Genomic DNA, 17,204 nt, shown 5'->3' on the forward strand with positions numbered 1-17,204 from the left:
GTGAAAGGTATATAACAGCTGCATCTTGCCGGTATTTAGCTGTGGAGCAGAAACCTTGAGACTTACAAAGAGGGTTCAGATTAAATTGAGGACGGCGCAGCGAGCAATGGAAAGAAAAATGGTAGGTGTAACCTTGAAAGACAAGAAGAGAGCTGAGTGGACTAGGGAACAAACCGGGGTTAAGGATATCATAGTTGAAATAAAGAAGAGGAAATTGACATGGGCCGGGCATGTAGCGCGTAGACAGGATAACCGCTGGTCATTAAGGGTAACTGACTGGAATCGCAGAGAGGGCAAGTGGGTCAGGGGAAGACAAAGCTATGTGGGCAGATGAGATTAAGAATTTTGAGGGTATAAAGTGGCAGCAGCAAACACAGGACCGAGTTGACTGGCGGAACATGAGAGAGGCCTTTGTCCTGCAGTGGACGTAGTCAGGCTGATGATGATGGCGATGATGATGATGGTTTGAATAACTGTTTCACAACCCCCTCACGTGCTCGCTTGATATAGCTCATCTTAATGTTTCTCATTACTGTCTTCGGGTGCCTGCCCGAAAACATTAAGATCAATATGGTATATTTAGGCCGGATGGCACCGTTGCTTCGATAGCCCAAATTTGATCTGGCCGATCTGAGCTGATTAGCGCGGCTTTCCGCTGCACCGCAAGCTGTTCTGAAAAGACTGCATTTTAATCGTGTATTTGGGCGCGTCATAAAATGTGTTCTGCAGGTTGCCATGTTTCGTGCTACATATTACACGAATCATCTGGTGTAGCTAGATGTAGATGCGACTTGAGTGAGTGTTGAAAAAAAGTTTACTTTATGTTATAGACACACACTTCCAACGATATCAGACAAGAAGCAAGACATCTTCAACAATTTTAGGGCTATGATTATGCAAACGAACATAATTTCTCGACGTCTTATTTGAAAGGATATATCTACCAAAAAGAACAAGTGCTTTATATTTCTAGTTTTTTTTGTATTTATTGCTTCATTTGAAGAGCGCTGAAAAAAGAACGAGACACTACCATAACGTTCTCTCCATAAAGTGTGGTATACGACGTGGCTCATGTCCGTTTTGCTGTTTCAGATGTACAGAGCGCAAAATTTCATTATGTACAACTACGGATTCACAGAAAACTTGATACGATATAACCAGGTGAGTGCTCCGATGCTTTCAACTACGGGTAAACATCGTAAACGTTTTTTTCAAGCCATCCTTAAGAATATCTACAATTATTTAGATCGCGGTGAATCATGAGGCAGTGTTAGTACCATTTACGGGAAAAGAAGATGCGTTGGTGATGCGCACATCTTTAGCAGATATAACCTTCGAGAACAGAAAGCTTTGTAAAAGTTACATGAAACAACGTTTAAAAAAAAAGCAGCTAGGTTTCATTAAATCATTATAGGATATGTATACTCCTTCTAGATACTGAAACTGAGAGACATGAGATTTCAATACACAATAGCATGTAATGCTGTTACATCATGGTGCTACTTTATGCATTGCAACATACGAAGCCAACCAGTACATTTTAATACACCAGGGAATGCGAAGCGTGCCCGTCAGGATGCTATCAGTGAGCCGCTACATGTTTTTGAAGTAGAAAATGCATCATTCTGCATGTAAATTGTTTTGCATACGTTGTAAAGGAATTGGCTTCGCCGTGAAAGAGACAATGCACCCGTTAAAAGGGGTAAACAGTGTATTTCAGCCTTTCCGCATCCGTATTACAACTTACAGCACGTCAGTTTACCGGTGATGCTAACGTGAGCAATTCGGGTGGAGGGGGTGACACGATCATGATTGATTGATTGATTGATTGATTGATATGTGGGGTGTAACGTTCCAAAACCACGATACGATTATGAGAGACGCCGTAGTGGAGGGCTCCGGAAATTTCGACCACCTGGGTTTTTTTTAACGTGCACCCAAATCTGAGCTCACGGGCCTACAGCATTCCCGCCTCCATGAGGACACGATCTTACTCCACGCTGTTTTACTAAAGAGGAAAGGAGACTGTTGTTACGGTGACCTATAATATTTTCCCTCTGCCAGTGTAGATCGTTCACACAAACATAATCATTGGTAAGCATTCCCTTGCTTTAAACATCGCTTTGTTTAGGCACCCGTGCGGCTAACCAGATATTTTAACTCTCCTGCCTGAGCGGTGCATGACTTCTCCGTGCGTCAGCGCCATATGGCGCTGCCAAGTTGCAACCGGGGTGAAAGAGAGAATCACATGCGCACAAAGTGTGCTCAGGTGGGACCATCGTATACTTCGCCCCAAATTAGCGCCCTTCAAATTTAGGGTATAATCAAAAAGTTTGATTATACGCTACACCCCCCCCCCCCTCATGCTATGGTTTAAAGTCTTCAAGGAGGAGCTGCCTAACAAACAATGCGCCCAGTAGAGTGCGCTTTGTGGGCATGCGCTGTCCCACACCCTGTGCAGCTAAAGTAGTCGCTTGGGCGTGTTGGTACAACATAGTTGAAAAAAAAAAAACAGTGCGAAAAACGAGAGACAGACGAAAAAGTACACATACAGAGCATATTAGCAGTGCTCTGTAGGTGTACTTCTTCGTGTGGTGTCTCGTTTTTTGCGCTGTTTGTTTTTTCAACACTCGCGCAAGCTAGGTTGAAATTCGGTCTCTTGTACCAAACAGCATTGATTTTATTAAGGTTTTTTGGACAACGGTGTTCAAGCTGTCACCAACAGCGCCGACAAACGCTGTTCATACTTCTATTATAACCAGTTTTTCTGTGAAATGTAATAGACTAATGTACAGTACCAGGAGAAAAAAGATTGTCAGTAGTGCGTTGCTGGAATGGCAAGAGTGCTATACGTGGCGCGGCGTTTTTACAGAGACCATCGATGTCGAGAGTGACAAGCACATTCCGTTTTCCACAACAGGTGCGCCCGGTAGCCTCACAAAAAGCATGTTCTTGTGGGCATCGGTGACATGTTTGCTCGCTACTTCAGGGAAAAAAGAAAACAGAAACAAGAATAAAATTATATTGTGTGCATAGCTTCATCTGCCGATAGGCTATGAAAAAGCGTTCCTTTAAGGAGTGGGCTATCGGAGGAGTCAACAGCAAGATAAGCTGCTTTGCGCCGATGCGATGGTCTAATGCCACCTCGATAATTGCAGGCCTGCTCACTGTTCTTGCCTCAGGATCTGACGTCACTCAGTTTTCAACGCAACATTTCGATTCATAGACGTGCTTGCGTTTATTCACGCCGCTCCACTGAAATTGATTGCCAATCCCAACGAACGCTTTCGTGGCGTGCTGGTGTGCTTGTTGGCAACTGGCTTTTCTGTGTCGGTGAAGCGTGGCGTATGTATACAGATGCGCCTTGTGCACTGTATATTCGCACAGTGTACTTCTGCAAATCTGCACGTTGAAGCGATGTTGCGTGCCTACTTGGTGCGGCAATTACAATGGACCGAAGGTGCGAGTGTTCTCCCATCCGAAGGACATCTAAAGAGCAAGTGCCATTTGTTGAGACGACGTCGACACCCGTCCTTTTCGTAACCCGAAGGTACGTGTTCGTCCATACTACAATCCTCTGAGTCATTCCACTGGTACAATCTGGAACGCATTTCATTCTTGCTTTAAAATAAACATGTGTGCACTCCTGACTTGTTATCGTAAAGTCGGACAATAAATTAACAAACGCGCGTGGCACTGCACTCTCAATAGGCGTTTTTTCCTTCAATATCGGTAAACACTCCGCTATTTGCGAATAGAACCACGGGCATCTTGTAAAACTCAGTTTATGTTGAGAAAAAAGGAAGAAGGCTGATGCGTTGCTTGGTGCATCGGATTTGTGCAATGTATTTTCTTGCCGTTGTTCCAAGCAAACCACTTATTGCGGCATTGCAATTTCGCGCCAGTCTCGCCGGCTCTTTTGCCTAATGTGTTTCTTGGAGATTCGTACCGATGTACTTCAGCAGAATTCGGATGCCTGTAGACACCAACAGTAAAGCGCTTTATTAAGGTGGTATGGTACGTTACACCCCCCAAGAACTTAGTTTATAATTTTGACACCAGAAAATTAATTGCATGTACTTTGAGGAAGAAACATCTGGAAGTCCAACGTCGAGCGGCCGTTCCAAGCGGTTGAAATTACACGCCGAAGTACGCCTTGTGCCCTCTGGCGTAAACGGTAGGCACACGTAGGACTTCCTTTTTTGAAATTGCGTTTTTTAAAATAAAGTTTTCAACTTCCCTGTACCTTTTCTCAAGAAGTATTGAATCGATTTCAATGAAACTCTATGCGTGAGTTACAAGTTAGATAAAAAGTCATGGCATATGCACGGGCTGAATGATGATGAGTAGGGCGAAGCGTCCGTCCTCCCGTTCGTGCATTCATCCGTCCTTCCAAACTGTGGGTCGATCTTTCCGTCCGTGCGTCTGTCTGTATGTCCGTCCATCTAGCGAACACTACAAGTACCACCATCTCGCATCTTTTCATCATATACTTGTTATATACAAGTACCGCCGTGTAGCGGACAATACAAGAACTAAACTCCACTGTAGCACATACCCGAGTGAGCTGGTTCCTACAGAGGACGATTGGGTGATGCCTTATGGAGCTTCGCTCCTAGAAATCTAAACTAAAAAATGCTAATTATAAAAGTGAACCGTAAAAAAATGACAGAACATTATGCACCATCTGTGACATTGTGCATGCACTAACTCTCGGCTGGATTTTGCCGCCAGCGTCGACGTGGCTCACCGTATATATGCTCACGACAAGTCATTTTTCACCCGCTTTTTTTTCGTCTTATTTACATTACATTAGTTGTAGTACCTTCCCCTATACATTCCTTGGCATTATTGTCTGTTAGGTCTCATTATTATTGTGTCAAAACACGGATATATATATATATATATATATATATATATATATATATATATATATATATATATATATATATATATATATATTAAAACGCAAAGAAAAAAATTCAGAAAGAGACTCCGGTGCGCGCGCAATGAAACATTGAACCTGCGAAACGTGACTACGAGGCGTTAACCACTGAGCCACGAAGCAGCCCGTCCTTCCACGTTCAACCGGCAAGCTACTTATATATTCCACTTACCGCTGCTGTCGGGCATCTCGGGGGGCGGGGGGACTATTGTGTTTTCAGCATTACCAGCAAGATGGCGCAATGAGCGCTCGTCGGCGCAAGCTCGAATCTCCCACGCGTACTTTTGCCTCGCAGATATGAGGGGGTGGACGTAAAGCCCCTGGACGCTCACTCACGTGCCCTTCTTCTGTTCTGTTGTAATTACCGGGCGCACAAAGGTCACTGCAATTGTTGCACAGTCGAAAAGAGCGTGCTTTTCAGACACAGCGAGGTAACAACTAAGACGCTTATTCGCGTTCATCTGTACCTGTGAGTACGTTTTGTCGCGTTATTTGTGCGTGACAAACGCGGGGCACGTTAAATTATTTTTTTTAGTTTGTTCAATTTAACCTAGTATTGATGGCATGTACTGAGCGATTTACTGTGAGCGTGCTTACGTCGCACGAGATGGGCACAGCAACTTATTGTGCGGGGATGGCGTGTATGAGGTACGTTCAACTCTGCAAGTGAACCTCGGTTTTTAGCTCCAATCACTAATTGCGTGATTGGAAGTATTCGTGGTGAACTGGTGCAAATTTTCGCCAATTGGGTGACATATCTTACTTTTGCGCTGAGTCAAGCCAGAACTAAAAAAAATTGTTGAAATCGCGCCACACTGCGTCAGTACAGCCAACCAGCCTCAGTATACTGCTAATTAGGTACAGCCTCAGTGCTGCTAACTCTAGAAAAGAATGTCTTAATCAGCTGCAGTTGGCACATCATCATCCTATTCAGACGCGTAGACCATAACCCGAACTACTACTTCGCTATAGCACATCGCTTTACCCAGAAAGAAAATAAAAAAAAAATGTTTTACGTTTTTTTTTCGGTTTTACGTGTGCGTCAGGTAACGCAGTCATTCCATTTGTGTTAAGGTGCACCAAAAAAGTCAGCATCAGCGCCAAGAAACGGGTGGCAGGATCTTTACGTTAAGGGCTTATGGTTTTACTACACAAAGTAACTTTGGACCAAAAAAAAAAGTATATGTAAATAGAAAAAAATCAAATAATAATCGAAAAAGGAGTATATCTGAGCAAGCATGCAGGCTATCAGATGTGGTTCGAGACAGAAGTAGTGTTGGGTCCGAAACGGAATATATATGTAAAAAATGTACACTAACACGGCAATCGCTTTGTTTCAGTTATTAGTCAAATACCGCAGAGCAGACGTCCTTGTAGCTATAACCTAATTTTATGCTGTTAAACAATAAAATTACTGCCACATTTAATTCTAATCCTAATTTTTCAAGTGGTACTACCAGGAATCTTTTTCGATGATAATAATATTGGCGAAAAAAAAAGAAATTATCTATTGTTTTCATTTCTTCGCAAACCTGACGTAACGGTGACGCCTTTAGACCAGCTTTATGTGAATAACAATTTAGTTGCGGAATCCTACAACGCAATCTCGTATAAGTAACTTCCAATTGCCGTGTTGCGCACCACTGTTTATTCCAGCAGCATCTTAGATGTGCGAAATCTCGAAATTTATTTAATGAGAAGGAGTTGATTTCATTATGTAAACAAAGGTTTCTAAACCTTATTGCTGTCATGTAAGCCGTGGCTCTTCTAGATGTTTCTTTTTTATTTAACATTCGACTTGCCAAAAAAAGTCATTCAGTGATTCAATCCCATTGTCATTACAGATAAGGCACAGTTAAAGGTGGCTGAGTCAGACCAGACTTGTAAGGGTTAAAGTTCAATGGGAGGACTCGACATCGTAGCTTTGTAATTGACACTTTTTTAGAGCAGCAATATCTGCATGCTTTTTCAAGAAAATACACTGCCGTAGGCACTTTACAAATTGGGCGCACCTAAGTGAGAACAGACAGAGAGGCAGTCTGTTATAATGGCGATTGCCGACAGATACTGGGCGATCTGCGCAGCGCAAGTACGATTGCCAGAAATTGAGCCTGATAAATGCCATGATGATCATGATGGTGACCCCACATAGATGGCGCTCACCCACAAAGAAGGATGGGCAAAGAACTGGGTGGCAGGATGCTTAAAGTAATGAAACTGAATTCAATCTGCAAAATTAGTTTAGAGATAAAACATGGAAGAAATAAAAATGCTTACTGAACAAGCGGCCAGGTCATCTCTGTTGCCCGCTAAAAAAAAATTCGAACTATAGACTAAGAATCTGAAAAAAGTAAGGATAGAATAACACGGTAAAATTGTTGTTGCTTTGATGTATTCAAACAAAGTAGAGCATACATCATTGTCGCAGCAACCTGATGAAGTGACGCCAAGGGATAATATTATTGTAACTTTGATCTCGATCCATTCTTTCGTGATCTTTTGTCATCTTGCCTTTATGTCAAGGCCACTTTGCCCACGCTGTTCTTGTTGAAGTCCGTACTACAATCCCGCCAATGAAAAACTAGATTCACAATTATGCCCGTGTTTGCAACATACACGCGAAAAGAACATCGACCAAAGAAAAAAAACGAAAAAAAACGAACCCCTTCGATGGCCAATGCCCTGCATTGGACAAGAGCCATGAGAAGAGGAGAAGAAGAAGAAGTAAAAGCAGGCAAAGCTTCGGTTCTGGGCTACAGCCACAGCAATGCCTTTAAAGCCGTTTGCAGCTATCTTCGTGAAACAAAACGAATGCGCCTCTAAATTCCAATTTGCATATTTGTTGTTATAATATTATTAAGCAAATTCTAAACGTCAATTTTAAACGTGTTCGAAATTACTGCAATTTCAATTCGAGATATATGTTAATCTGTCTGGTCAAAATAGCGAAAAATATTGCACTCTTTCTGTATTTACGTGTGCTTCATCCTCCTCCTGTTAGGATTAGGTATCATTCGAAAGGCTTTAAATTTCATATCCTCAATTCTTGGCCAATCCCCCTGAGTGGGCAAGAGCCATAGTGGAGGCATCATCATTATTATCATCAAAGCACGCGGTCAGCTTTCACGAGCTGCCACTCGTACCGGTATTGTTCCAACGGTTCTCGGCAGCCACTCACAGCTCTCTAGACCAAAAATCTGGGCGTAACGTCACGATGTCTGCAGGCACGGCATCCGAGACCGGCGATGACAGGATAAAGAACTACGTCATGATGGAGAAGATCGGCGAAGGCACGTATGGCGTCGTCTACAAGGCAAAGTGCAAGGCGACTAACAAGATCGTGGCCATCAAGAAGATCCGAGTCGATGGCGCAGAGGAAGGCGTGCCAGTTACGACTATACGAGAGGTGGCCCTCCTACGGGAGCTAAAGCACGAGAACATAGTGCGTCTCTTAGAAGTCGTCATGCCACCGTCCAAGGCTATATACTTGGTCTTCGAGTACATGGCCATGGACCTCAAGAAGCTCCTGGATACTCAGCCCAAGAATAAGACCCTGAACGGCGCCGTCGTTAAGAAGTACCTCGGTCAGCTGGTAGACGCCATCCTCTTCTGCCACCAAAGGCGGGTTCTGCACCGTGACCTGAAGCCAGAAAACATTCTTATTGACGACAATGGCGGCCTCAAGGTCGCCGACTTTGGCTTGTGCCGTGCCTTCACGGTGCCTGTCCACATCTTCACACACGAGGTGGTCACCCTCTGGTACCGGGCGCCGGAGATTCTCATGGGGGCCAGTCGTTACTCGACACCGGTGGACGTGTGGAGTATCGGGTGCATCTTCTTCGAGCTGCTAACCGGTAAAACCCTCTTCCGCGGGGATTCGGAGATCGACCAGCTGTTTCGCATCTTCCGCGTCCTCGGTACGCCGACAACGGACACGTGGCCAGAAGTGACGCAGCTACCAAACTACAAGCCGACCTTTCCGATGTGGAGAAAGAACATCGTGGCCGAGCTGCTTCCAGAGGCGGACTGCGAGGCGGTAGATCTGCTTTTGAAGATGCTTATCTACAGCCCTCGTGAGAGGATCTCGGCCAAAGACGCCGCCGCACACCCCTACCTGGCCGGATCGAGCGCTTGCAATCAGGCGGTGGGCACCACCGAGAAAAAAGGACATTGAGACTTTGTCTTGGCAGCTAGAACGTGACGCACAAGCCGGAAGCCATCCATCGCGGAATATGGGCTGTGAAAAGTGAGGAAGACGGCTTTCTGACAACGCGTCTCGCTTCCTGCAGTAAATAAAGCCAGAAAGTTGTAACTGATGCCGTGTATAGTATGCTGCATCAGGGATGTGTTGGAGAATAATGTCACGTGTTTGTGAATGTGAGGAAGGCAGCTGCTAAACCAGAAAAAAGTTTAACTATATATTGGTAGATGGGTGGATACACTTTTAAAAGGTAATTTTAGAAGGCTCAACTAAGCGTACTGATTTATTAAGCGTAATTTTTCACGAGTACTTGCTATATCAATTTCCTTTTAAAATTTTCCAGTACAAACTTTATGAATAATTTATTTTTAAATTCAGTAGTAACCTTTGAGTCTCTGCAATAACATCGTTGAATATAATTACATTCTTTTTGGCAGTTGCAGAGAAAAGATGCATTGAATAGGTGCACCCTCTTTAACATTCGGGAGTAGGCCGTACAAAGGGTAGTCAACCTAGGCACATAAAAAGAACGTCTCTTGTCACCCAGTGGCATTTCTTGTGAACACTTTAGATTTTATGGGAATAATTGCATCCGTTTCTAACATATTGCGCTAAAACTGACACATACCATATACCCTACCATACACCTAAATGGTTTCTAGGTGTGCGAGTTCTGGCATATTTAAGAACCACTGCCAAATATACCCATCCAAGATCTGGCAGGACAGTGAAGGCTTCCACAGAGGTGGCATGTCTTATTCTCGACGCATGGGGTGTCGACAAGTTTGCTCAATGCCTCAACTTATGGGAGCGACTACGCAATGAAAAAAGGAAACGCCACAAAGCACCGCATATAGAAGTTTGAGCCACTCGGCAGTCCATTCATTTTTTTTTTTGCATGGACAAGAGGAGCGCCAAAATAGGTTGAAGTCGTATGAGGACTTTCTATCACGCCCACAAGGTCTCGACCTCTCAACCTACTGGACTACAGTAGAAGCAGAGAATGTTCTTCTCTTGCCTCCCACATATGATGATTATCCATCGGACGCCGAAGGATCTGTGATTGTCAGCGTGAACATTGAAGTTACAGCCTTCTGGATTGATTTGTAGGGTTTAACGTCCCAAAACCACCATATGATTATGAGAGACGCCGTAGTGGAGGGCTCCGGAAATTTTGACCACCTGGGGTTCTTTAACGTGCACCCAAATCTGAGTACACGGGCCTACAACATTTCCGCCTCCATCGGAAATGCAGCCACCACAGCCGGGATTTGATCCCGCGACCTGCGGGTCCGCAGCCGAGTACCTTAGCCACTAGACCACCGTGGCGGGGCTACAGCCTTCTGGAGCAAAGTGAAGTAGGCTTCTGAGGACCTCCTCATGCCAGCTACATTGGAGAATCTGCGCTGCCTTCAAGTCGTACTATAGGCAGTATAAGAAACTTCAAGGCTCCAGACCTTTGTGACAAGGATAAAAAACTGAGGGCAAGTTACAACTTGCTTTTATTTTTACTCGACGACCTCAGATCGGGTGATATTTTGCCGCAAAAAGAAAACGGAAGCACTCGACTGCGTAAAAGACCAGCTCGACCCATTGCACCGAAACAACCATTCAGTACGATACTCTGCAGAGCGCTTGATATTCTCCAGTATTTTACACACTGTTTCTCCGCACGCCCATTGATTCATTCGTGCTACTGGCAGAATAACCATACCACATCGATTAACGCTCATGCAAATTCGTTCGCAATATAACGTGAACTCTGCAATTGAGCAGGGTGACCAGGGGTGCTATCCTTATGCGAATAAGTGCTGAAGCCTTTTCAAACCGCATGAAAAGATTGTCATATATAATAACGATGGACGAGATTTATACACAGCCATACTTTGAATACTAAGGTATCTACGAGATGGGGGCAACACATCTTGGTTAGCATGGGTTAAAGGAGCATCTCTCTAAGCTCTCTGAGACTTGCACCCTTCGGAGCAACACGGCGTTCAGTAATGGGTTAAGGCCAAATACCACAAACGCGAAAATGCACGCGACAGCGACGAGCAATGCTATGAGCGACGATACATGGGCGTTCGCGTGACGTGTCGGGTGGTAGCTTTCGCGCGATCGCGCGGTTTTCCACCATTGGGAACCGCCGCCTATCGCCCGGAAGTGGTTTTTCGGCATTGAGAACCACGGTGTAAGAAGTCCACCGCACGTCGCCCGGAAGTGCTGTGCTCAAAGCGCCGGAACAGGATGTCCGTGCATGACTACGTATACTGCTGGTTCTCTCCATGTGCTGCGAAACCACCACCTCCTCTCATGCTCCTCTCCACCCGAGTCACGTGTGCACAATGAAGAAACAACGTTATGTGTACGCACGTTCATAATAAAAGAACTGCTGCAATGCAATAAATAAACCCCTTGCGTTGTATTATACAGAAACACATTTTATTTTTGCACCGCATATTGCCAACTAGGCGGAATTTTTGATATGAGAGGACGGCCACATGCCACCAACAGTGGAGTTCACTCGCCGAAGACGTCGCATGAATGAAGTTTGCCTGCGCAAGCGACTGTTCGCCCGAAGGCAATCTATGTCGCGTCGCTCGTCGCTGTCGCGAGCATTTTAGCGGTGATGGGGTTTGGCCCTTAAGCTATATATACAAAAGTTTGTACCCATAGAACATCGGGCCCCAGAATGTGAAACTTGTTTTAAAGGTTTTTAGTTCATTTGCTGTGGATGCTCAAAAAAAAAAAAAAAACGCGCGCAAACGAGTTCAATTTAAAATACGCTGAAGGGACAGATCACTTCATTGACCTGATTTCAAAGTGGTGGTACGTCGATGGCGGGAAACGGCCATCAAAGGGCCGTAACCTGTGAGTACCCAGTCAGGAGCTTGACTGGTTAGTAGATATAATGTCTTAATTTTTTCCTAGATTGTTTGGACAGCTGGCGAGAGATCGAAATGGATACAAGAGCACTGCCCACAGAAACGCACTAAGTGCGGCTCACTTGTTACTAACTTGGGCAGCTGTGTCGTTACTTGCCTTGAAGAATTGAATCTGGCCTCTATCATGCTGGGTAAATTTGAGATGGATATTTTCGAAGAAACTGTTGGACAGTACCGTCGCCTGTCAGGAACTAAATGTTGCATCTCAATACACGAAGTGTAATAGTCAGAAAAAGAAACTGAGGCTGCAGGGCAGTTTGGTATTTTCAGACATGCAAGAAATACAGAAGTCATGCGCTGCAGCACTCGACGGGGCTCAGTTGACAGAGAAGTACGAGTTATCGGACTGTGACACGACAAATAAGGAATTCATTTCGCCAGTAATCACATACAGGGCTGGCTTTTGCGTCCACGCTACGTTAAAGGGGCTTAATTGTGAGTATTGTTCTAAAGATAACACATCTCGAGACTGGGAAATTCAACTTGACAGGAATCACCTTATTAAAACCCTTTGGAGAAGTGCTCTGAAGTTTCCCAAGCCAGCTCTTGTTAATGCAGTTTTGCATGCTTGAATCGTCCTTGAACAGCTCCCCAGCAATTAAAATACAACGCAGTTTCATACTACGTCAAAACAGAGGCACCCCCTTGTGTCTGTGACAACACATTTTTGTGAAACTGAAGATTTCATTGTCTGTTGCAGTGTTCACCACCCCGGAATTATGCTGAACAACCTAATTGTGGCAGCAGCGAACACTGTCCTCAATAACTGCGTTTCTGTGAAGACAGGTGCTCTAAAAAAGTACAACTGTGCTAACTCAACAAAAAAAAAAAAAATGGCAGCATACCCACGGAGTGAATGATGGAGAGTGGGGCGAAGAATTCGTCCGTCCATTCGTTCTTGCTTCCGTCCGTCCATGCGTCCGTCAGTGTGAGCGTCCATGCGTCCATCAGTGTGACCGTGCGTGCGTCTGTTCGTGCGTCCGTCTCTGCGTTCGTCCATGCAGCCGCCCCTGCGTCCGTTCATGCGTCCATCCATGCATCTGTCTATGTGTCCGTTCGTCCATCTATTCAACACTCCAAGTACCACCATCTCGCATCTTTTCATCATATATTCCCCATATAGAAGCACCGACATCCAGCGGACATTCCAAGGACTAAACGAGAGGTGGCACACGCACACTTTCTTACGGCTTGCGCTTCGGGTCCACTTCCCACCTTTAACCACCTCGAGTTCATGGTATATACTAGTTCACTGTATTCATGGCACTGCGGCCGAACGCTCGCTAAACCTTTCGAAAACCAAGGAGGTTACGCCCAGCGAGTATGACGTAGCAAACTTTTTCAGTCAGATAGTGCTCTATGTACATGCCAATGGCTGCTAATGGGAAATGAGAGGCGGAGAATTCGGCTTTTACTTTCTTACGGCTTGCGCTTCGTATCTACTTCCCATTTTTAACCACTTCGAGTTCATTCATGGTATATACAAGTTCATTGTATTCATGGCACTGCGGCTCAACGCTCGCTAAACCTTTCTAAAGCTAAGGAGGTTACACCCAGCGAGTATAACGTCGCAACCCTTTCTTGTCAGATAGTTCTCAATGTACATGCCAATGGCTGCTAATGGTGATTGCAGCCTGCGCGTTAACTAAAAGCCGAATGCTCCTGTCTCTCATTCCCCATTAGCAGCCATTGACATGTGCATTGAGCATTATTTTTCATTGTCCAACAACGCACAGAAGAAGTCTCTCACCAGCATCTTCTTGGAGGTCAAAATGTTATACTCGTTACATACTACGGGGGACGAACGGGTGTCACTATAAGGAGCTTTGCTCCTATTAAAAATAAAAAAAATAAGGCAATGTGTCGTTGCTCGTGTTTTCTGGAGGGCTGTGCATGCAAGATTTCGTGGCCTCGGAGTAAACCGCTTTGTTTCTTCTGGACGTTGTTCTCGAGGCCGCTTTGCCTGCCTTATCATTGTTGCTGGTGCCTACTGTCTTTGGCGTAACTGTTGTGAAGCTGTTGCAGCTGGTCGTCGCCGCCGTGCTCTCTTCCCGATTTTGGAGCGACTGTACAAAGAAATAATATCTGTGTTGTCGGAGGAACTCTTCTTTCTGGGCGAGGAGGAATTCCTTCGACACTGGTGCTGCCGTTTTGTGTTCATCTGTGAGAGACGTGTAAGGCTTGTTTTCAGGCCTGCCTGGGATTGGTAGGTTAATCTTTGTTTAGTACTCATACAAATACCTTGTAAATACTATGTAAATATCTGACATATTGATCTCTACATTTCATTTGTGTGTTCTTCGTTTACCATATATAGACATTGTTTTTGTAACAATTCCTGTTTAGTTAGGTAAGTTGTGTATGTTGTATTCCGTTTACATATGTACACATATCTTTTTGTAACAACTTTTGGTGTGTCTGTGGATGTTGTGTTCTGTCGCAATGTTCTGTTGGATTGTAATTAATGTTCACTGTCTGTGAGAATAAATTTCTCTAAACACAAAAAAATAAGTACAAAAAAAAACTGCAGAAACTTAGCAAATCAGTAGAAATACTTTTTGTGCGCCTTCTGGTGCGAGTGTGTGTGTATGGGAATGAACTTCCACTACTTATTTTGTCACAATATTGGGCCATCGAACTTGGCTGTTATACGTTACCCACACGTTCTATAGCGCTCATGTTTCTCTGACTTTTTTTTTTTGTGTGTGGAAATATAAATAGCTTACAGACAAATTACTGAACACTTTAAAGCGTAATAAATCGCTTAAACCAGAGTCTTTCCTGATGCAAAACACAGAATAAAGCCCTTCAGTGGTCGAAATTTCCGGAGCCCTCCACTACGGCGTCTCTCATAATCATATGGTGGTTTTGGGACGTTAAACCCCACAAATCAATCAATCAATCAATCAATCAATCAGAATAAAGCCCTTCAGTGTGTAAAACTGGCCACGAACCCTTCTCCCTTTAACGGGAGATTACGGTGGCAATGAATTCGCAGCCTCCCGTACACGTGCTCGCTAGCTCAAAACGAGTGACGTCACGGCGGCAGTGAGCAGGCCTGAAAATACCTTTTCAGGTGGCATTGACCGGCCACCCCTACTTTGGAAAATGAAATGTGCTCGGCAATCTCGCTATCGACGTGCTCAGGAAGAACACGGCGCTTCCTGTAGCAATTTTACGGCTCTGGCCACCGTTCACCTGTGCTAATCTTTTTTTTTTTTTACGTTGAGGCTGTACGAGTCCAAGTGCTTTGTCTTTGCCTTCGCGGTTCGACGCTGACTGAACACGCGATGCTTTCCACGTCCCTTGCCCTTATGCACAGCCGGAACCCTACGAGTACCCTCTGGAACACGTCTTCGCACCCATCGCCCTGTTCACGGGCGCCTCGGACCGTTTCGCCAACCCGATGGACGTGCAGAGTCTGAGGAGTCGGCTCGGAGAGAACATCGTCTTCGACTACGAGGTTCAACAGGAGACGTTCATGCACCTGGACTTTGTCGTGGGCTACGACGCCGCACTGATGCTCCACGAGCCCATGATTTCGCTCATCCAAGGCTGGAACGAGCCTCTGCCACACTGGCCCCACCACTACAGACGGCGGTGACGACGTCTACTCCCTGCGTCGAAAAACTCGAGGTCGCAAAAGCTTGGCGTCTTACAAGCAGGGTTCTCAGACACGTAGCACGCGGCGCATGCGACTGTCTTCGTCACTTATTCTTTATTTGCTTAATGAGAACCTTCATGAATCGAAATAATTAGTTTTACTAATTTTCACTGATTTAATTTGTCACTCCAGCGTTCCCATGAAGACACCTGATTTTTTATTCTTAAATTTTTTTGTTCGGCGAATAGGTTTTATTTTGTGGGATATCTGCGCACTTGTCTAATAGCGTGACATCATAAATTTTGTAGCACTTACGCCGTTTGAAGCAGAAAGGATATTGAAATTTGCCTTGTCAAAAGTTTAAAGTAGACGGCAGCCATTGATCGGTGAGTATAGTAAACGTTGTCAATATGGATGATGACCGGAGAGCGTGCGGGAAGTACACGGGGAGGTGGCGCCACCTGCATTTTGTGTCTGCATTTGTTGGCTTACCAAGTGACCTTTCCAAAGTATATTTGCCATAACGATGTTGCAAAAGGATAATTTTCTAATGCAGCTTGAGTATAATATAATTCTGCTGGTGTCCTGGTGTGGAGCTTCTGGTGCTCTCGAGAACCCAAGCTTCTACACGCACTAGCTCTGCTTGCAAACACGGGCGAGAGCTTTTCAAAGAGCTTAACGCAGGCAGCACTTTCTTGAAAGCATCTGGATGAAGAGCAAGTGGCGTAATGCCGTTGACAGGCTGAAAGTGGAGTGACGCCGCTGCGCCTGAACACATGGAAGTGATATACTCCACCGACGAAACAATGTTGGACCCAGGACCTCCCTTTGGCCCTTCATGTGAAGTTCCTCATCGCCACTTATTCTGTGTGCATCTAGTGCGAGTGCGAGTGTGCGTGTTCCTTCTGGTGATTCAAAAGAAAAAAAAACAGCACTAAATATTTTTATGCTTGACTGTGGAGATTCTGTTCTTTGTTGACGACAATAAAAAATGTTGTTTAAATACTCACCTTTTCTTTTTTCGCCAAGCTTTCAGCCATGCGACGCTAGCTACAATGGCTCTGGACATATGAACATGGATGAGTGACATTGTTTTCACTTATTATTATTATTTTTTGATGGCATGAAAGAAGCAAAATTGAAACTACGAGAACGTGACATCAGGCTTAGCTCAGCCTCGGCAGTCCAACTTGTTTTGATGCTGTCCAAGAAATGATCAGCTCGCTGATTCCACAGACCTGCTCTGTTTACATTATTCGGCTAGAATAATGTAAACAGGGTATTAAAGTAGTCGACTGGCATGTAGGTCGGCCTTCTGATATCGCTCTTTGTTAACAACGTCGCTGAAAAAAAAAAAACCGATAAATTGGAGTGCAAAGGTGGCTTCACGACAGCGCTTTACCTTCATGCAAAAAAGCCAGCTTTGCAGTGGAATGGACAATTTGAGAAAGATTTCCGCGGACCTTTGCTAAGGATGGGGAGTTGTACACGAGGAAATGTGGTGTGACT

General features: G+C 44.8%; 1 protein-coding gene and 1 pseudogene across 1 annotated transcript in view; both read left to right on the forward strand.

Annotated features, from left to right (window-relative positions):
• LOC119165281 (gastric triacylglycerol lipase) overlaps positions 1 to 16,700 on the forward strand; it is a 50,600-nt gene extending 33,900 nt beyond the window's left edge. Inside the window, exons 8-9 of the mRNA XM_075870400.1 lie at positions 1,093 to 1,161; positions 15,414 to 16,700. Of these exons, the coding sequence (XP_075726515.1) occupies positions 1,093 to 1,161; positions 15,414 to 15,695 (351 nt within the window). The 3' untranslated portion in view covers positions 15,696 to 16,700. The remainder of the gene's footprint in view (positions 1 to 1,092; positions 1,162 to 15,413) is intronic.
• On the forward strand, positions 8,176 to 9,261 carry LOC142768429 (cyclin-dependent kinase 1 pseudogene; annotated as a pseudogene).
• Positions 16,701 to 17,204: the final 504 nt, after the last annotated feature.

This window comes from Rhipicephalus microplus, chromosome 8, assembly GCF_043290135.1.
Source record: "Rhipicephalus microplus isolate Deutch F79 chromosome 8, USDA_Rmic, whole genome shotgun sequence".
Lineage (NCBI taxonomy): Eukaryota > Metazoa > Arthropoda > Arachnida > Ixodida > Ixodidae > Rhipicephalus > Rhipicephalus microplus.